The sequence below is a fragment of the Lactuca saligna genome, chromosome 9 (genome assembly GCF_052625555.1).
Source record: "Lactuca saligna cultivar CGN05327 chromosome 9, ASM5262555v1, whole genome shotgun sequence".
NCBI lineage: Eukaryota > Viridiplantae > Streptophyta > Magnoliopsida > Asterales > Asteraceae > Lactuca > Lactuca saligna.
The window spans coordinates 46,478,770-46,500,380 of NC_136425.1; the positions used below are offsets into that span (position 1 = coordinate 46,478,770).

At 35.4% G+C, this 21,611-nt stretch overlaps 2 protein-coding genes and 1 pseudogene across 4 annotated transcripts; 1 reads left to right on the forward strand and 2 right to left on the reverse strand.

The window, feature by feature from the left end:
- Positions 1-5,608: 5,608 nt before the first annotated feature.
- LOC145018169 (uncharacterized) lies at positions 5,609-12,771 on the reverse strand. Of its 3 annotated transcripts, none has more exons than XM_078976078.1 (7): positions 7,583-12,771; positions 7,379-7,502; positions 7,058-7,296; positions 6,848-6,979; positions 6,613-6,759; positions 6,402-6,524; positions 5,609-5,913 (listed from the first exon to the last, which is right to left on the reverse strand). In XM_078976078.1, exons 3-7 carry the CDS (start codon positions 7,112-7,114, stop codon positions 5,746-5,748), a joined length of 627 nt encoding a protein of 208 aa, XP_078832204.1. In that variant the 5' UTR covers positions 7,115-7,296; positions 7,379-7,502; positions 7,583-12,771; the 3' UTR covers positions 5,609-5,745. The 3 variants fall into 3 exon arrangements, with proteins under 3 accessions (XP_078832204.1, XP_078832203.1, XP_078832202.1); XM_078976077.1 differs by having other exon boundaries at positions 6,309-6,524; XM_078976076.1 differs by having other exon boundaries at positions 6,285-6,524.
- Positions 11,537-16,360, forward strand: LOC145016308 (uncharacterized; annotated as a pseudogene).
- Positions 16,361-18,756: 2,396 nt separating this feature from the next.
- LOC145018096 (putative serine/threonine-protein kinase PBL11) lies at positions 18,757-21,249 on the reverse strand. Its single transcript, XM_078976017.1, has 4 exons — positions 20,268-21,249; positions 19,846-19,989; positions 19,418-19,536; positions 18,757-19,285 (listed from the first exon to the last, which is right to left on the reverse strand). Exons 1-4 carry the CDS (start codon positions 21,198-21,200, stop codon positions 18,868-18,870), a joined length of 1,614 nt encoding a protein of 537 aa, XP_078832143.1. The 5' UTR covers positions 21,201-21,249; the 3' UTR covers positions 18,757-18,867.
- Positions 21,250-21,611: the final 362 nt, after the last annotated feature.

The following is a 21,611-nucleotide window of genomic DNA, read 5'->3' on the forward strand; positions in this document are numbered from 1 at the left end:
GGGTCAAAGCTGTCAACGGACTAACGATCGAAGAAAAGCCTTGGATAAACCTTCGGTAATATCCGGCTAATCCTAAAAAGCTTCGGATCTCCGTGGGACTTTTCGGTTGTTCCCACTTCATCACAGCTTCGATCTTCGCTGGATCAACCATTATCCCTTCTGGGTTGACCACGTGACCCAAGAATTGGACTTCACGAATCCAAAAGTCACATTTGGAGAACTTAGCATACAACTTCTCCTTCTTCAAGACTTCTAACACTTCTCGCAAGTGTCTGCCATGCTCCTCCTGGCCTTTCGAGTAAATCAGAATGTCGTCTATGAACACTATCACAGATTTATCAAGGAACGGATTGCAAACCCTATTCATTAAATCCATGAATGCTGCCGGAGCATTGGTTAGTCCAAACGACATAACCAAGAACTCGTAGTGTCCATATCTAGTTCTGAACGCAGTCTTCTCTATATCCTGCTCTCTTACTTTCAACTGATGATATCCTGACCTTAGATCAATCTTCGAGAAATAGCTCGAACCTTGCAATTGATCAAATAGGTCATCAATCCTTGGCAACGGATATCTATTCTTTATTGTTGCCTTGTTCAGCTCTCTGTAATCAATGCACATTCTCATACTTCCATCTTTCTTCTTCACGAATAACACCGGAGCTCCCCAGGGTGATGAACTAGGTCTAATGAAACCTTTGTCCAACAAGTCCTGAAGCTGCATCATCAGCTCCTTCATCTCCGTCGGTGTTAATCGATAAGGTGCTTTTACTATGGCGTGGTTCCTGGTAACAAGTCTATTCTGAACTCTACTTGTCTATCAGGTGGTAATCCAGGAAGATCTTCGGGAAATACTTCCGGATAATCACACACCACTGGAATACTCTACATCACCTTCTTTTCCTTCTTAGCATCAATCACGAATGCTAAATATGATGTACATCCTTTGGTCAAACATTTTCTGGCTTTCATTAGGGAAATGATTCCAGAATTCACTCGGCGTTTGTCCCCATACACTATAAATGATTCCTTCCCTGGTGGGTTTACCTTCACTGTCTTCTTCTTGCATAATATCTCGGCATCATTGGCACTAAGCCAATCCATTCCCAACACGATGTCGAAACCATTAAGTTCGATAGGCAATAATTCCTCGTGGAACTTATTCCCATTAAGGTCGATTAAGATGTTTTTCATACGATGGCTAACAGGTACAAACTTGCCACTAGCAACTTCGACTAATAAAGCATTATCTAGTCTATCAACAGGCAAGGCTAGTTTTCTACCAAATTCATGCGATATAAAGGAGTAGTTGGCTCCAGAATCAAATAAAATTTGGGCAGGCAATTTGTTTACGAGAAAGGTACCTGAAGCGACATCAGCTTCATCTTTAGCAGCTTCCAGTGTCATCTGGAATGCTCTCGCCTTTGGCTTTGGCGGAATGTTGGGTCTAGCTGCCTCCTTCTTCTTTGGGCAGTCCCTCGACATGTGTCCCTCCTCACCACAACCATAACAAACTTTCTTAGTGAGGGTACATTCATTGGCATAGTGACCTGGCTTTCCACACTTGTAGCATGTGGTCACTACCTCACACTTTCCATGATGCTTCTTCTTACATTTGTCGCACCATTTCGCTTCGCCCCCACTTCCCCTCGAACCAGACTTCGAGAACTTGTTTTTCTTATTGGACCCTGAAGTTCCATCGAACTTCCTCTTTTCGCCAACTTCTACCCTTTCCAGACCCTTCTCTTTCTGCTGGGCCTCCACATTCTTAGCTGCACGTACAGCCGTTTTCAGAGTAGTTGCCATCTTGACTGTCGGGCCAAAGTCGCCAGGCAGTCCATTAGCAAACCTCTCAATCTTGGAGAGTTACGTTGGCACTAGGTACGGAAATAATTTCATTTTCTCAGTGAATGTCATAGCATAGTCGTCTACGCTCATCCTCCCCTTCTTCAAGTTTTGGAACTCATTGTTCAGATCAATCAGATCTATCTCTGAACAATATTGCATCCTTAGTTGTTCCAAGAACTCTTCCCATGACATTTTCAGAGCTTCTCCTCGTGGCATAGTATCTGCCAACAACTTCCACCAACTTAATACTCCAGTCTTCAGTTGTCTGACTGCAAAGACAGTCTTCTGTTTGTTGCTACAGTCGCAACTTTCAAATACCATCTCCATTTCGGAGATCCAATCCATTATTTCAACAGGCTTTGGGCTCCCAGAAAGACTTGGCGGTTTGGCACCCAAGAAATTCTTGTACATTCGCCCATCGTTGTTGTTTCTCCTTTCCGGATTGTTCCTTCGTTCTTCTTGAGTCCCAACTTGACTCAAAATGAGACTATTGTTTCCTTCCTCCGACTGCTCGGGAAACAATTCAGGTTCCTCAATAGGTATGATAGGTTCGTCCCTATTGTTATGCAACATTTGTCGCATCTCCTCCCTTTGTTCGGCTAACATAGCCCGAATCATGGCTTGCACTCCAGCCATGGTGATCTGTTCTGGTGCTGCTGCTACAACAGGTATTTGCTCAATCACTGGCGGTTGATTCCTGTTTTCATCCGCGTTTCCAACGCCACTCCTTGTTCTCACCATTTTTGATCTACACACCGAATAATTTCACCTTATTACTCCAAACGATAACATGCTAGTTCTAATATCATACATATACGCTTAGAATCCTAAACACATAAACCTTCAGATCCGGTTGGCAACAAACCGTAGATCCAAACAAGTAATATCATATATGGCAACATATAACATTTAGCACATAAAAGCATTTTAGGCAACGTTCCTAAAATAAACTAGTGCTTGTGTCTAAAATCCAACAGACACACATCTCAATTTCCACTTAGCATCCTAAGTTTAAGTCTACAATCCTACAAATTCCTAGTTCGCTTAAACTAATGCTCTGATACCAACTGTGACATCCCCAAAATCACGGCCAGAAAAGACCGATTTTCATTTATGCTTTTAAAATAAATTCAGAGTAAATCCTTTTGATTTGAAAGAGTTGCGGAATTTGTTCCCAAAACAAAACATGATAAAATAATATTTATCAAAGCATTTCATCAAGAGATGCATTTTCATTATATAATTAAAACTCGAGGTGTCATGTTCCGATACAGACCATTAAGCATAAACAATAACATTACAAGTCATTCAACAAATATATACATATACAGACTTGTAAACAAAACAACTTGATGGTTCGTCCATCTTACGCCCTTGCGCCACTTCCTGTAATACAAATAAAACTGAGTGGGTCAGGCTTGGGAGCCTGGTGAGCATATAGGGTTTTCAACCCACAATAAATAAATTATATTTAATTTCACCAACCAATTACTATCCCGATTACCCATTCCCGTTATCCTCACTTTACGTCCCTAAAACAACATCTATCTCAAGGGACCTAATCTAGGATTTTCATCGGGACGGACATTACTGCTAAGGGGTTTCCTCAACAATAGATATCCTAAAGGCAACCATGAGGGGGATAGAGTACACCGGTGAACACATCGTTCACAACACCTACAGGTTATGAACCTGCTAGCGTTCCACGAGACTGTCTAGAAGGAGTCTGTGGTCGTTATCCATACTCCGCTGAATAACTAGGTCAACAACAACAACATCGAGGCCTCTCATCTGTTTATTACACACCAACTATCTACTCATGTTCTACCCAACATATTAGTAAATAAAAATATATATTTTTATACATAGTTTAAAACCTGTATATATCATTTTCATTCAATATATATTCCACACAACAGATGAGGCATACCCACATAACACGTATTTCATAGAAAACAAATCAGATCTATGTGATTAAAGAGAGTGAATATACATTCACTTACATAACAACAAAACTATACACATAACACGTATTTCGTATAAAATACTTCATAATTATGCGTTAGAAGAAAGTAAATACACACTCACACGTATAAACGACAATTAACTTAATACACTCAAACCATACTTGTATTATTATTGCGTTTATGAAAGGTAGTATATACTCACTTGATCAGAAGATGATCGGACAGCACTACGACTTGCAGAAGTAGTAATCCACAGCAGATCTGGAAGATCTCTACGAAAATCGAACTTCTCGCGGACAGAGCTTCGGCTCGGAAACCGCACTTCTCGGGATCTTCGGGATCTCGGGACTCGCTTCGGGACTCGGGAATATTATTGGGACTTCGGGGTACAAACGGCACGCAAAACGAGGCAAAAGACTAGAGTGAAGGATGGAATTTGTAAAGGAACTAAGGCTGCCTTCGGATCCTTTTTATAGAGGCTGGAAGCCCGAGTTACGTAGGGCGTAATTCATGTATGCGGGGCGTACGCAACGTCATTGCATGCGTATGTGTTCGAGTGACGTCAGTGCATGCGTAGCTGAGGCGGTTCACGAGTACGCTGGGCGTACCCCAACTTACGCGGGGCGTACGCTATTAAGCAAACTTCAAACTTGCGTAACTTTTGCATACGAGCTCCGTTTTCGACGTTCTTTATATCCACGGAAAGGTGAGACTACGCTCTACAACTTTCGTTTAGACTCCGTCGGCTAATTTTGACTTTATTTTTATTATTTATTTTTAATAGGCCGGGACAGAAACTTTCGTTATAAATTCATAACTTCTTCGTTTGACGTCCGTTCTTGCCTAACTTTTTATCGCTTTGATACTAACAACGAGATCTTCGATTCTCGTTTAGATCACTAAGGCTAAATATCGCTCTAACGTAAATTCACTTTTTACATCGCGCTGTGTCGTGCCGGTTCTGTCGCGAAACTTCGACAGGTCATAACTTCCTCGTTATAACTCGGATTTCGGCATTCTTTATATCTTCGGAAACCTTGTTTCAACTACTACAACATTATCTAAAGATATCAAGTTTATTTTACACTTAAATTTTGATGCTTATTTTTATTCTTAATTAATCAAACCACATAATGAAGCAATTAAGCACAAAACACATAATACTCAAATAATACAATCTTATTATTTCAAAACGGGTTACAAAGGTTAACCTAGACTATTATACCAACATTAATGACAAGCCCAGAAACACAGGCGTTACAGAAATTCCTAGGAAAACAGCGTTCCCGAGGAAATGTCAAGAAAATCCTGTGCGTCGACGGTAAAACCCTCCTAGGAAATGTTTTGTAAGAGATTTCCGAGGAACTTTCTGACGCATTACCTAGGAAATAGTTTTGTCGTAAGTACTGAGGGTTTTCCTAGGAATTTTGTTTTTGAGGAATCTCCTAGGAAGATCATTTTCCGAGGGAGATTATTTCCGATGGATTTCCGAGGAAGTTTAGTTCCGATGAATTTTCAAGGAAATTTATTTCCAAGGAATTTCTAAGGAAGTTTATTTCCGAGGAAGTTTATTTCCGACGAATTTCCAAGGATTGTTTATGAGGAATCTCCGAGGAAATTTATTTCTGAGGAATCTTCTATGAAACTTTCTTGATAGCTTTTTGTGACACGTATTCGTGACAGAAGTTCCTAGGAATTTCCAATGAACAATGCAGCTATAAAAAAATAAAAAATAAAAAACAAAAAAAAAGCAAAAAATTTAGCCTAAAATGCATAAAAAGAGCTAATACAAAAAAAAAAAACTTAGTTCATTCCATATATCTTAAAGTCATACAAATGTTTACACTTTAGAACATAAGTTTCAACAATCGTGTAAACCAAAAACATAATAAGAAGTCTTAAAAACGTACAAACGTTTACAACAAATAACCTAAGGAGCGTTTGATGGATTGGATGGATTGTCGGGACGGTTATTAGTGTCATATCGTCTCATGAACTCGACCATTTCCGCCATTTGTTTTTCCATTTGTGCTTGTCTTTTGGCCATTTCACCATTTTGTCGGGCCAATTTGGCATGAGCTTGTTCCAATTTCAGGACCTAAAAAATGTTAAAAGAAACATACATACATTAGTACTATAAAAAAAATAGTAAAAACAAAGTATATATTAACATTGTTATCTATCATAGCAACATACATTTCACTAATAAATGGAATGAACTTAAATTTTCTTATTCACAATAGCAACATATTATCATTTTTATATACAATAGCAACATACTTTTATTTTCTATCAATTATAGCATTTCACCTTTTTCTTCATAATACCAACATACTATAAATGTTATTTATTAGCAAAGACTATATACTTTTATGTGTTTTAGATAATAGCAGCAACTTTATTTTATCCATAATAGCAACAAACTTGATTTTTTTAATCTATAATGACAACATATTTTATCTACTTTACATTTTTTATGTCAAGGAAAAATACTCGTTGTTGTGACTGCTGGTACTCATAAGAGGTCAGTTTGTTCCTGTTGGATGATGTCCTCGTGACAACGAAATGTAGATCTGAACTTCCTACCTCGTAAATACGTCTGCATTTGTCTCTCCCTTCTTGTGCTTGCACCCACAAGTCAACATCACCCTCTGGATGTTGAGTTAAGTCCTCCCCGTACTTTTCAACCATGGCACTAGTGTATCTCTCCTACAATTTATCAAAACAAAACGACTGTTATTATTGTACTATTTGAAGTTGAAGCACTAATTATCTATAAAGGAAAAAGATAAATTACAGATATTTCTCTAGTAGTAGGTGTACAAAACTCCAACTCTTGAATTATATCATAATCTTTAGCCTTGAATTTTTTATTGGCCTCTGCAGTAAGGTGGGTAATAAGAAAAAGTTCCAGAAATGTAGGGATATGCTTCACTTCCTTTTGCTACATAAAACACATAGTATAATTAGTGTAATCTATGATTAAGTAAAACCATTTACTGAATTATACGAATAGTGATTTGCATAATTACCAATTCCAGTCGATACTGGTCATAACCCCTGGATCCCCCTGTATGTCTCGAAACTGTACCGGTGTCGTCACCGCTCATACGGTTAGCTCTCCCGGCCGCCGACTTCTTTCTCCAAGCATATGTGTCCCAATACTATAAAAAGATTATGTAAGATAATATATAAAAGGAAAAAAAAATAACAAAAAAACAATAATATATTAATTAGCTTACTTTACACAAATCCTTCCATACGTCCTCATTGAAAGCAATAGGCTCAAAATCACGCATGATTGCAAAGTCATTATCTATGTCCGGGATGTTGTGACCGGCCGCTCGAGCTCTATTTGCAGATTCATTTCAATATTCACTCATTATGTCTGAATAACGATCTTGCACCACACTTCTAAATCCACTTTCGATCATTCCTTCATTTACTGAATCCCACTGATAGTATTTCACTGATAGTATTTCTGTTAAAAAAAGAAACTAAAGCTAAGAATGCAAACATAAAACAAATCAACTTAAGGTATGCAAATTATTAAATGATATTACCCCAAAAGCACGAAACATTTGTTGAAATAGTGCAGGCAGAAGTGTAGTAAATGTGGGCCATGCTCCATCCAAAAATTGATCAAATATAAGCCTAATCTGATGATGTACCTGATAGGATGCAAACCTACAACAGTGAAATATAACCAAATAAGTATTTTTAGAATATGAGTCAACAACATAAATTTAACTATTAAAATGACATACTTTTTTCCGAACTTCTCAAGAAACAACCTATTATCGCCATATCTATGAGGTGTATCTACGACATTCGAGTCGCGTTGCGTACCATCATCATCTTCTTCTTAAGAATCATTGTCAGGGTCGATACCAGAATTGTGGGCCTTATGTACACGACGACGTTTAATTATACTATGCGTATCGTCCATTTGATCAGATATACCAACATCACTAGTACTCCTAGTGTATCCACGACCTAAGTTCTCAGCATCACGAACACTCAACGGTGTAAGCTGTGTACATCCCTGTCGCTGTCGGTAATTAGGATTGGAGTCCTGAGGCCGGCTACCAATATTGTCATGGCCATGGGCAAAGTCGTGCAGTCGACCACTAGTACTGTCATAACCACCACCACAAGGAGAGTCATGTCGTCGACTACCAGTACTGTCACGACCACGAGCAGCAGAGTGATGTGATCGAGGTTGCCTTCCACGGCTACCCGACATAATGTGTGTATCCTGTTGGATTAGTGTCTAAGTCCATAACTATTTTGGTATGTACTTGACCCGATGGTGCATGGTCCTTTTGGGTTGCCTTCACCAAAGCAACTTTATTGGAGAAATAAATAGAGAGAGAGGTTATTATGATTTATTAATATGTTATAAGAATAATATATTAAAGGAGAACTCATATTTGTTTAATTAATATTGGTCAATAATTAATTAAGAATTAATTTTGTGATCAAATGTAATTAATTAAACTAGAGGGGCTGAATTGTAATTATGTGATAGTTACAAAATAAGGTAAGGATTATCCTAAGTATAGGATGGACGAATTTAAGGTGATAATGCCTTAGAATTTGACTATAATAAGGATTCAAGGATTATCTTATGGGTTGTTTGGTAAGCAAGCAACTAGATAGGGATAATGACTGAAACCCTATCTGTACACCTATATAAACCCCCTTGGCTCATGAATTCGAGTAAGACCTTCCCAAGGCTTCTTAGGGACGAATTCAATACCTCCCCTCTCTCCTCATATCTTCTCCATTTGCTCTTGGTGTTTGTAAGCCATTAGAGGAGTGACACTTGTGACTCTAAGCCTTCCAAAATCAATACAAGGAGATTTGGGATTGCTATTGCTACATAACAATCAAGGTAACATTATAAACCTATTCTCATGTTAATATGATTATTTGAATGCTAGAATTAGGGTTAATAGTCTTGGATAACTTTCAAACCTAGATCCTAGCATTAGGGTTTGTATGAGCACAAAGGATGTTCTTAGGACCAAAACCCATCATATCATGCATTTGATTAAACAAGAACAGTTAGATACTACTATGATAATCTCATATAATTTAAAGTGACCATACCAATATGATAAATCTCATATAATTTAAATTGGAAAACAACAAACAATGTTCCTAATAATCAATTTCATTTTCGTCTAAATCGTGGTCAGAAAAATCCATTTCATCTTCTCCATCGCTTGTATATTCTTTAACTTCAAATTCTTCATCCTCACCGGTTGGATTTGTGTGTGTTACTAGGCATAGGCGTTCACTACTAGTTACGTCATTCGGTAACTCAAACCGTTCATCGATCTGAAATAATCCATCTGCTTCTATGTTTTCATCGTCCGCAACTTTGGCTTCAGGTTCGATTCCTTCATATACCCCTCTTGGTATTGTCTTAACAACCGCCCATATATCTTTTTTTTCATTATTCACAAAAGGGTATGTTGTATGAACACTTGTTCTGCTTGTGATGCCAAGATAAACGGGTCATCAGTTTGAAGTCGGGACATGTGTTTAACATCAAAAAACTTATTTTTGTTACCTACTACACCGCGGTTGTTATCAAACCAAAGACATTTAACCATTACAATAGTTGAAGGCCTGTTACCATGATACTCAAGCTCTAGTATCTCGTCCACTAAGTCGTAGTAGTCAGACTCCTGGGCGTTGTACGTCTCCCCTCTCACACATACTCCATAATTACTAGTCACACGTCTCTTACCATATTCCTGCGTATGGAGCTTATAACCATTTACAAAGTACCCATTGTGAGATTTAGCGTTCCGCGTTGGTTTCCTTGATAAGATTTCCAAACGTTTACCATTATGGTTTCCTTCATGTGAGTCTATCATTACCTATATTAACACACACGTATTGTATTGGTTAACTATTTTTAAATATTAAGCATTATGATTTGATTAGTTTTACTTACACGATTTTTAAACCATTTTGCAAAGTATTTATCTCTTAGACACGAAATTGGTTCATCTGGATACATTTGTGGCACCACTTCATTGAACGCGATGACGTAAGGGGTGACTTCCTCACAATTTAGTAGAATATAGGTATGCGCCTTATCAGGTTCTTGAGGAGTTAGAAGTCTTTTTTCCACCTTTTTCATATAACCTTCTCAATGGAAAGACAAACACGCTTATTTGGGAGTCTCCAATCGAAGAGCTAGGATGTTGTGGTGCAAAATTACGCGTCTCTCGATTATGACGTGTCTCAATCGTTTGAGAAAGGTATAGCGAACGATAGGTAGCGATTTCATTCATTAGATGTTCCTTAAAGATTGAACCCTCAACCCTTGCTTTGTTTCTAATTCTTCTTTTTATTAAACCAAGTTTCATGTATTTAGAGATTACCGAGAATATGTTAAGGATACTAAACATAATTTTGAAAAACATTTGATTTATAAGATAGTAAAATGTTTTATTACCTTTCATATTGCTACATCCATCTATATTGTACTTCACCACCAAGAATAGCTTCATCGGCTAGATGTATGACTAGGTGTTCCATGGAATCAAAGAAACCAGGAGGGAATGTTTGCTCCAACTTGCAGATGGTTTGAACAATAGTGTGCTTCATGTTAGTTAAGTCATCTAGATGCAACGTTTTCGAGCATAAGACCCAAAAGAATGTGCACAACTCTGTTATTGCCTCGTATATCTCTTTTGGAAAAAACCCTCTTATAGCAAGTGGAAGCAACCGTTGCATAAACACGTGACATTCATGGCTTTTGAAACCATAAAAACTGTAATCTTTTATGTTTACACAATTCCCTATGTTTGAAGCATACCCTTCTGCAAATTTGAGCTTTTTTAACCATGCACAAACTTTTTTAGCGTTACTTCTTTACAGTGTAATTTCCCCTATGTTTGGTCATCTTTCCATTGTTATCATAATAGGGGTTTAACAGAGGTCGGTCACAAAGAACCTCAATGTCTTGCCTTGCCTTTATATTGTCTTTAGATTTGGAGGTGCCCATAGTTGTGTCAAATAGATTCTCAAAAAAGTTTTTCTCGATATGCATCACATCCAAGTTGTGTCGGATCAACAATTTGCGCCAATATGGTAGCTCCCAAAAGATGCTTCTCTTTACCCAATTATGTTTAATTCCAAAACCATCTTGTTTTTTATATGTCGTATTAAAGGGGGTACCTTCATAAACACTAGGAAAATGTTGGATAGTTTGCCAAATCTCCTCTCCTGTTGGATTCGATAGTATTGCTCTTTTAACCGTTCTATTTTTTTGAAAGTTTACTTATCTTTTAGGAACTTGTGTCCAAAAGGAAGAAACTGTCTATGACAGTCAAATGAACATGGGTTCCCTCCAAAATGAAGTTGGAATGCTCCTGCTTCAGCGGAACAATATGGGCAAGCTAACTTACCATGCGTGCTCCATCCAGACAACATTCCATAAGCTGGGAAATCACTAACTATCCATAAGAGTATGACTTTCAAACCTGTCCCACAAAGGCTCGTTTGCAAGCCTTAACATGGTATAGAATTTCCCGGCTGATTGATTTTGGTCTTGTGGCCCTTGCTGATAATAAGGATCAATATTTTGATGCATGCTCTCCATAACCATTTGCTCGTATATGGTATATTCACCTAAATCGTCATTAATGTCTTGAGCCATTTCGCTGTCTATACATTGACACACACGATGAAATGATATGGGGCTTGAACATTGTCCCACATCATGTGTAGGTAATGATTCTCCATGTGCATACCATACACAATAATTCACCATGAATCCACTTTTATATATATATATATATATATCAAACTCAACCAACTCTCTCTCCTTGAAAATACGATTTTTGCATTTGGAACACGGACATCTAATTTGAAAAACCTCTACCCCTTTTATAATTTTACGCTTAATGTTAGTTGCGTTGGTGTATGCGAAATCCAAGAAAGAATTGACATGTTGTCGAAATACCGGATTGAATATACCATTCTTGGTGCGCAAAGTGTACATCCATTCTCTATTGAATGACATTTTTCGATCTAAAACTAAGATTTTGAATTGGTTATATGTAATAAAAAAGACCTAACAACTTAACATAAATCAAATAACAAAGTAACAAATTAAACGTCACACTTTATTATTAATAAATATTAGAATAAGATTTTTCCAATTAGACAAACTTTTTATAGCATAAAGTTAAAGCCATAAATTTAAAATATTAGTAAAACCAACACAATAAACTAGTATCAATCATAACTTCAAAATATTAATAAAATTAACAAACATTAATATGTTCGTCGAAATTTAATCTATTATTTATGTTGTTTAATGATGTGGTATCCATGTAACAAAGCTTCCATTTTTTTTTTGTTGCACCAAACGTGGCAACCATTAAACAAAGCTTCCATTTAACCTCTTTTTTTTTTTTGCATTATTGAATTGCGATTCCAGGAAATTAGATGTAGCTAACACTTTTCTGCATAACACTTATTTTTGCAAACACCAAACGCAGCTATCATTTAACTTGTGCAAGTTTTTTTTTTTAATATACAACTTTTTATTGAATGATGTATAATTGTTTTTTATGGGTTAGAGTTCAAACGCAGCTGCTATTAAATTTTAACAAATAATTATTTTTTTATGGGTTATTGTACAGGTCTGATGCAAAATTGTTTTTTTTATGAATTTGATGATTTTGCCCTTGGTGATGATTTCAGATTTTGGCACACCAAAAAACAACCAGAAACATAAAATTAAGTAGAATTACATGTTTTCAAGGGTATATATGTCACTTTTTGTCACTATAGGTCTAGAAAGATAAACTTTAATGCATCAATTAAACAATTAAACAACAAAAACTTAAAACATGACACTTATGATAGATTACACCAGACAATAAATCTAGAAATCTGTTCAAACCAAACAAAAAGAAATAAAAAAAAAAACAGAAACATAACCAAATCAAAAAAACAGAAATAATGTTACAAACCAAATCTGGAAAGTGGATAGAAGAATTTTAGTGGAATTTTGATGAATTTAGAAGGAACTTTTGAGGATCTTTTCTAGATAAATCATAAGAGAACGTGATCATCATAAAAAGTAATTACCCTTTTAGGCCTTTTAATTTAATAGCAATTCAATTTTACTAACAAACCTTAACATTATGGATGGGATCAAATGATTGCTACTATCATCCATTTGTTTTCTGATACATATTGTCAAGTTGCTTCAACTGTAGTTAACAATAATAAACCGTTTTCATCATTTTTAAAGCAATTGTTAACATTTTAAGTGTTTATCTTGTGTTGCAACTACAAGTTCGTTTATGATACATATGGTTCAACTGTAGTCGAGGAAATCACACCATCCAGGGCAAAATTCAATCTAAAATCGAAGAAATAAAATTTAAACACATGATAACATAAATCTAAACCTAATTTTCATCATATACCCACTTAAATTCAAAGATTTCGAAAAAAAATAAAAAAAGTTAGGGTTTTACCTTCAAAAAATGATTTGGGGAAGAAGAGGTTGAACTAAAAGGCATTCAGTGTAGTTTCAGTTGACCCAGCAGCGGCAGCGACACTAGCGGTCGTGGTGATGAAGGTGGAATTTGCAGACGAAATTGGGGGGAACTCCGACTTCTTTGGAGTGCAATAAAAAAAACATCGTTGTTAGCTGTGAAAAAAGAATGACGTATAGTATAAGGAAAGTTTATTTAGCTTAATTTCTAGGAATGTTATAGGAATAACGCATTTTATTACTAGGAAACAAAAAAAATCATTTAACCTATGAGTTAAATTATATATATATATATATATATATATATATATATATATATATATATATATATATATATATATATATATATATATATATATATATATATATATATACACACACATTTTTACCTCAAAATAAAAATAAATAAAATAAATAAAAAATAAAAATAAAAAATCAGTTCCTAGGAAATTCATAGGAAATATTTAGGAACTTCCAACGGATTTCCGATAAATACATAATCATCACAAATTTATGGGAAATACATAGGAAGTTCCAGGGGATTTCCTAGGAATCAAACTAATTTTTTACATTCTTATATATTTAAACGTTATTTTTTATTCGTTCCATACTTTGTGCAACTTTGTGATGTACAAAATGTTTATATCTTACCAAAATATTATGCACATACATAAATATACATATGTACACATACACTATATAAAATGTATAATGATAAACAAATGTTTTGAGTACTATGTTATGTTGGTGTGTGCACTTATGTATGTATATATTATGTGCACTTATGTATGTATATATTATGCATATTGGTAAACTAAAACCAATTAATGTATAATGAAGTTGTACAAAATATTCAGCGAAAAAATCAATGTTTCATATTATAATATTTGAAAATGGATTCTTTTCCTAGGAAATCCCTAGGAAATTTGTGGGAACTTCTAAAGGATTTCCGAGGAAACGCCTCAGTCATCACAAATTTGTAGGAAATGCATAGGAAGTTCCAAAGGATTTCCTAGGAATCAAACTCAGTTTTTCATTCATATTATTTTTTATTCGTTCCATACTTTGTGCAACTTGTTGTATATGAAATACTTTTATCTTACCAAAATATGTACTCTGCACATACATAAACATAAATCTATACACATACACTATATAGAATATATAATGATAAACAAATGTTTTGAGTAATATGTTATTGTGGTGTACGCACTTACGTATGTATAAATCATTCATAACTTGGTAAACCAAAAACAATTCATGTATAATGCAACTGTAAAAAATATTGATAAAGAAAATGTTTCATATTTTAAATCTAGAAAATGGATTATGTTCCTAGGAAATCCCTAGGAAAAATAAGGGAACTTCTGATGGATTTCGAGGAAATAGATTAGTCGTCACAAATTTATGGAAAATGGGTAGGAAGTTCCAAGGGATTTCCTAGGAATCAAACAAATTTTTTTCATTCTTATAGGTTGAATGTTATTTTTTATTCATTCTATAATTTGTGCAACTTTGTTTTACATGAAATACTTTTATCTTACCAAAATATGTATTATGCATATACATAAACATACATATGTACACATACACTATATAAAATTTAGAAAAAAAAATCATAAATTGTCCCTGTGGTCTCCAAAATCTGAAGTTTAGTCCCCGTGGTTTAAAAACCTCATAGATGGTTCCTATGTTTTCAAAACTTTTGACGATTGGTCCTTATTGCTAACTCCGTTAACTTTTATCCGTTAATTGAGGGGCATTTTCGTCATTTCACACCACAATGACCATTTATGATCTTTGCAGTTGTTTAAAAAAAACAAAAACTAAATATAAATATTCAATATATAATCTCTCTCTCTCTCTCTCTCTCTCTCTCTCTCTCCACTGGTTCAATCAATTTCAACTAATTCCATCGTTCATCCTCATTCCCAATCTTATGCTTCACTCCTCTATTGTCAAACTCGAATTCCATCCCAATCTTACCATGAGCGATGGTACGCCCTCCACCATGCCTTCCTCTGAAACCCTGAGTGGGACACGGTGACTGAGAAGGTAGCGACATCAAGCCCAGATGTAACCCCATCGAAGACCTCCGCCCAGTGCCGCCACAAGATGGAGAAGCTCCGCCAGCGCCACCGCGCCGAGAAGCAGCGTGCGTCGTCGTTCCCTGGTGGTCAGTTCTTCTCATCGTGGTTCTACTTTGAAGCCATGGAGGCCATGGAAAATGGACCCAGTTCCGAAACTGTTAACAATAATTCGAGTAATCTTGAAATCAACAACGCAACCCATGTGTCGGATCATCAGAGCTTGAATCCGGGTCGTGTAATTTGATTTAAACCTTCTTTTGTTCAAAATCTGGTAACATTAGCAGCTAGTTCCACCAATTATACTCCTGATTTCAATTCCATGTTTTCAAATCACAATTCCTCATACACGAACAACTAGTCTAATCAAGAAGAGGACAACGAAGATGGATATCTTGATGATTCTACAATCAATGAAACCCCGATTCATCCGGGGTACAAAAATCACAAGAGTTCTCCGTTCACCGGTGGAATTCGTATAAAACCCTCGAATCCTTCTCACCAGGAACCCACCCACCAAAGGACAACAAGAAAGTTTAGCAAGGTTGTTCATAAACATGAAGTCGATGAGGATGGCGAAGTGTGGGTTAAAGTGCCTAGAAACAAAAAATTTGTTTCGGGGGAACCATCAAAACGGAAACAATTGGAATCCAAATTCGAATCAGGGAAAAAAAATAGGGAATGGAGGGATATAGGAGGTGGCTTCTTCGATTAAGCTATTAGGAGATGGGTTCATGAAGATGGAGAAGATAAAGATAGACATGGATAAGGAGATTGAAAGGATACGAATGGAGACATAGATGAAACGAAACCAATTGATATTGGAGTCACATAAGCAGATTGTGGATGCGTTCTTTAAGGGTTTGATTGAAAGAAGCAGCCAAGAACAGAAACAATGGCAGATTAGTAGCTTCTGATAATGTGATTAGTTCTTGTTTTCAGTAATGTGTTTTTAGTTGAGATTAACTCGTTACATGTAAAACTCTTGCACATTATAAAATCACTCCTTTCACATATAATAAAATCAAAAAGCCTTGTCCAATTAACGTTCCATGGAGGAGATATCTGATGAAAAAGAAAACAAAGTAACCTGAATACAATTTATATATCAACAAAAACTAACTTGTTAAAGTAACTGAAAAGCAAACCAGCCATGTATACCAGCATAAGTTTTGAGATGTTTTGTTGTTGCAAACAGGTTTGTGTATATCAGAAATAATTTTGTTTCGTTGCTGTGAGAGAGAGAGAGAGAGAGAGAGACAGGTTTTATATATTAAATAATTATATTTAGTTTTTTCTTTTTTTAAAAGAATAACTGAAAAGATCATAAATGGTCCATGTGGTGTGAAATGATGAAAATGCCCTTCAATTAACGGATAAAAGTTAACGGAGTTAGCAATAAGGACTAATCGGCAAAAGTTTTGAAAACACAGCGACCATCTATGGGGTTTTTAAACCACATGGACTAAACTTCAGATTTTGGGTAACCACAGGGACCATTTATGATGTTTTTTCTAAAATTTATAATGATAAACAATTGTTTTGAGTAATGTGTTATGGAGGTGTGCACACTTAGGTATGTATATATCATTGCATAACTTGGTAAACTAAAAACAATTCATGTATAATAAAGTTGTACAAAATACTGAACGAAAAAATAAATGTTTTGTATATTAATATTAGCAAATGGATTATGTTCCTAAGAAATCCATAGGAAATATGTGGGAATTTACAATGGATTTCCGAGGAAATACATTAGTCGTCACAAATTTAAGGGAAATGCATAGGAAGTTCCAAGGGATTTACTAGGAATCAAACTCATTTTTTCATTCTTATTATTTTTTATGCGCTCCATACTTTGTGAAACTTTGTTATATACAAAATACTTTTATCTTTCCAATATGCACATACATAAACATAAATATATACACATACACTATTTACAATATATAATCATAAACAAATGCTTCGAGTAATGTGTTATGGTGGTGCATACATTTATGTATGTACATATCTTGTATAACTTGGTAAACTAAAAGCATTTAATGTATAATGATGTTGTGCAAAATATTGAACGAAAAAAAATAGATGTTTCAACTTTTAATATTAGAAAATGGACTACGTTTCTAAGAAATCCCTAGGAAAAATTTGGGAAGTTCTGATGGATTTCCTAGGAAACACATTATTCGTCACAAATTTCTAGGAAATGCATATGAAATTCCAAGGGATTTCCTAGAAAGAAAACTCGTTTTTTTCATTTTCATAGGTTCACACGTTATGTTTTTGTTCCATATTTTGTGGAACTTTGTTATACATGAAATATTTTTATTTTACCAAAATATGTATTATACACATACGTAAGCATACATATATGCACATACAATATATAGAATATATAATAATAAACAAATGCTTTGAGTAATGTGTTATGGTGGTGTACATAGGTACCTAGCACAAGTGTCTATATAAATTTAAGTTTAGTACCGGTCATTGTTTAATTTGTTTAAGTAACACAAGTGTCTATATAAATTAATCATTTGTATGCTAGTTCCTAGGAAATGCCTCGGAAATATTAAGGGAATACCGAGGAAAGTGTAGTAAGTACTACATTCGCAGGAAAAATGTAGGAACAATGACTGTATTCTCTACTAAACTCGGTATGATTTATTTTGTTACAAGGAAAAAAAATGTTAAAAAAATATTACTAAGAAAATACCGAGGAAAGTTGGGTATTGATAAGGATCCTAGAAAAAGCATAGGAAATACAGAGGGAATACCAAGGAAAGTGTAGTTAGTACAACTTTCATAGGAAAAGTGTAGGAACAATGAGTGTATCATCTACATAAACTTGATATGTTTTTGTTGTTACAAAAAAAAATGTTAAAAAAAATATTACTAAAGAAATACCGAGGAAAGTTAGTGTAGGAACTTCTGAGGGATTTCTGAGGAAAGCGCGTTTATGGTTATTAGAATTTCCTCGGTAATTGGTAGGTAGTACCGAGAAATTCATTTTCCTCGGAAATATCCGTAGGAAATCCCTCTTTTTCTAGTAGTGATGATAATGGGTGTCAAATTCCATAATTCTTTAAATTAGGGAGAACACTCAGTTGTTTAAGTAACCTTTCAAAATAGGTTGGTAACAGGTCATCCCTGACGTGTTTGAGAATTGTTGGTGATTTTGCCGATTAACAAAATTGGGTTATTTTCGTTGTATTTAATTTAAAATGTGGTTAGTTTATCGGTATCCCTTGACTTAATATTATAAATTAAAAGTGATTAGCATACTTGTTATCAATTATAAATGGAGATTGAATTATATTAGATCGATGAAGAAAGATGATTGCAAAGTTGACATAACACAAATTAAAACCAAATTAAAAGGGTTTTTGTATTACATTAAAGAACATGGCCATATTGTTGCAAGTTATTTAGGCCGAAGCTCAATTCCCTCCACGATAAGACCTTTCTTATAGCTTTTGTGCTCATCAAAGGCCATCTCAACCTCCCCATCAGCTCCTTCAATGCACTTAAATTCTCCCAACTCAATCTCCATCCACCCATCATTTCTCCTGCGAGGAAACACATTTTTCTCTTGCTGATATGGCACGTGTTGTGTTCCACCAGGTGCCTCTGGTCTTTGAAGATACACATTTTCAGTCACCATTTTTGTACCACAGAATGTTACTTTTGCTTCTGCTGGCACATCAAGTCCCTTGGACTCCCCAGTAGTTCGAAAGACAAGATACGCAACATATGTACAATTTCTTGACAACATCTCAGCTGATATTGTGCCATGAATCGCAAGCCAAGTTACTTCTATAACTGTGCACACCTCCGCGAACCTACACAAATGGCCAAGTATGTAATTGCCAAATGCACTATATATAACATATTATCTTATGTCCTGAGGACATAACATATTTTCCTGTTCAGGTTAACATACAAGGTGACCCTAAATAGAGAAAGAGAGAGACCTTGATTCAGGTATATGCTCCCATTTCCAGTATCGTTTGTCATCTTGCCATTCAATGGATAGAACTTTTGCCCCCAACATATAACACTTTTTTCCACTGATCTTGTCTATTTGGAAACTCTGTTTATTGAATAATTATGAGGCCAAGTTTTAGATGAACTTGTTTAACAATTATCACCAAAAGCTATAGTTTCCTGATCATGTATATCATTAATATGAACAGTGATAAGATATACCCAACAGTATATAAAATATATAGTTCTACGACTACCCTTCATATAAAATATATAGTCCTAACCTCAACAATTGTACAACTGTTCATATTACGGGAAAGAATTTCATACAATCAGGCACACAGATTGAAGAGGATATATTGACGTATTTAACAAGGAAAAAGGAAATAATGTATCATAAGGATAGCCGATTTACCAGATATCCACGATCGAGGAGGATATGTGAGTTGGATAAAGAGAGGTAGAGTTGCTTTTTAGAGCTAAATACCAGTTGAGAAAACGCCCTCGCAATGACTTCACGATAACCTGGTGGCAGAAGCGACTCCCAAACCGAATCTGCCTATAAACATGTATGTGTATGTTACAAATGGCGGATGATGCAACTGAATTTACCTGGAAATTAATCTATTGGTATAATATTGTGTTTATGGAGAAAATAGAGGTATTTTGGTTTCGAGACATGTACAATACAAAAGCGAATCAGTTTTGTTATAGAAAAACTAGAAGCACATATAAGAATATCGAATAATTTATTATATATTAAATGGTACATGCATGATAGTTTTCATTCTATCTATGAAAATATATTTGCTTGAAAATATCGAATGAAAGACTTACTTGAATATTCAGTGCTTCCTCAATCGTTGTGATGAGCTTATCCATCCTAGGGCGTTTGCTTATGTCCAAGCTAATGCACTCATGTGCAATTTTATTAAATTTATCAAAAGAACTCATATCAATCTGACCTTTCATAGCTGGATCTATTAACTTGTCAACAAATTTATGGTCGTCATAGTAGCTTCGGACGAGGTCAATCAGATATCGTCCTTTAGAATCTTCAATGCGACTTGGAATATAAGCCATCATCCCACTAGACATCTCAAACATTACGACTCCAAATGAATATATGTCGGACTCTTTAGTGAGCCGACTTCTTTCGTTGTAAATAGGATCCATGTAAAACCTTGTTCCAGCAACCTTTGTAAAGACACCAGTATCTGGCTCATTTGTTGAATCTAATCTTGACAAACCAAAATCACATATTTTGGCGTCCATATTATCATCTAACAAAATATTTGCACTCTTCATATCTCTATGAATTACTTCGCTGGACATCCTACCTGAGTGAAGGTACTCTATTCCTCTCGCTGCCCCCAAGCATATCTTCAGGCGTTGTTCCCATGTTAGGTGCCACCTCAGATTTGGGTTTTGGAGGTGATAATCAAGGCTTCCGTTCGTAGCATACGCACAAACTATAATTTTCTCATTCTCGTCATCACAGTAGCCAACGAATCGGATGATGTTTGAATGATCAAAACTTGCAACCAAATTGAGTTCATTAAGGAACTCCTTGTTTCCTTGATAACCATTATGATCAAGGCGTTTGATGGCTACTAGGCGGTGTCTCCAGTCTTTAGAGAGTTGTCCTCTGTAGACCATACCAAATCCGCCATCTCCAACCAGAGTTTCTGAACTGAAGTTTTCTGTGGCCCGGTTGATCTCCGTCAGTGGAATTCGATATTTTTCAAGGTTAAACCCTGAAGAAGACATTGTTTTTTATATATTGGTGGTTGTGTATGAATTATGATTATGGTAGTAGCAGCTTTTCTGTGAATATATATATATAGAACCAAGTTCACTTAGAAGCGCGTTATAACCGTGGACTAGCATCTATCAAGCACAGGGTTTATCTTAATTAGCAAGACATGTAAATTATAATAGGTGCAAGATCTAGTGGGAATAAAACTAAACCAACTACTACACGGAATGATCTCCTTCAGCGAAATTCTATATTTTTCTAACCGAGACATTGTTTTTTTATATTTCAGTGGAATTCAATATTTTTATAGGTTTACCCCACAACAAGACATTGTTTTTTTTTTTTTTTATATTTTTAGAGGTTTACCTTTGAATAATAAAACTAAAACTAACTAAAACTAAATCAACCACCTGGTGGCCTAT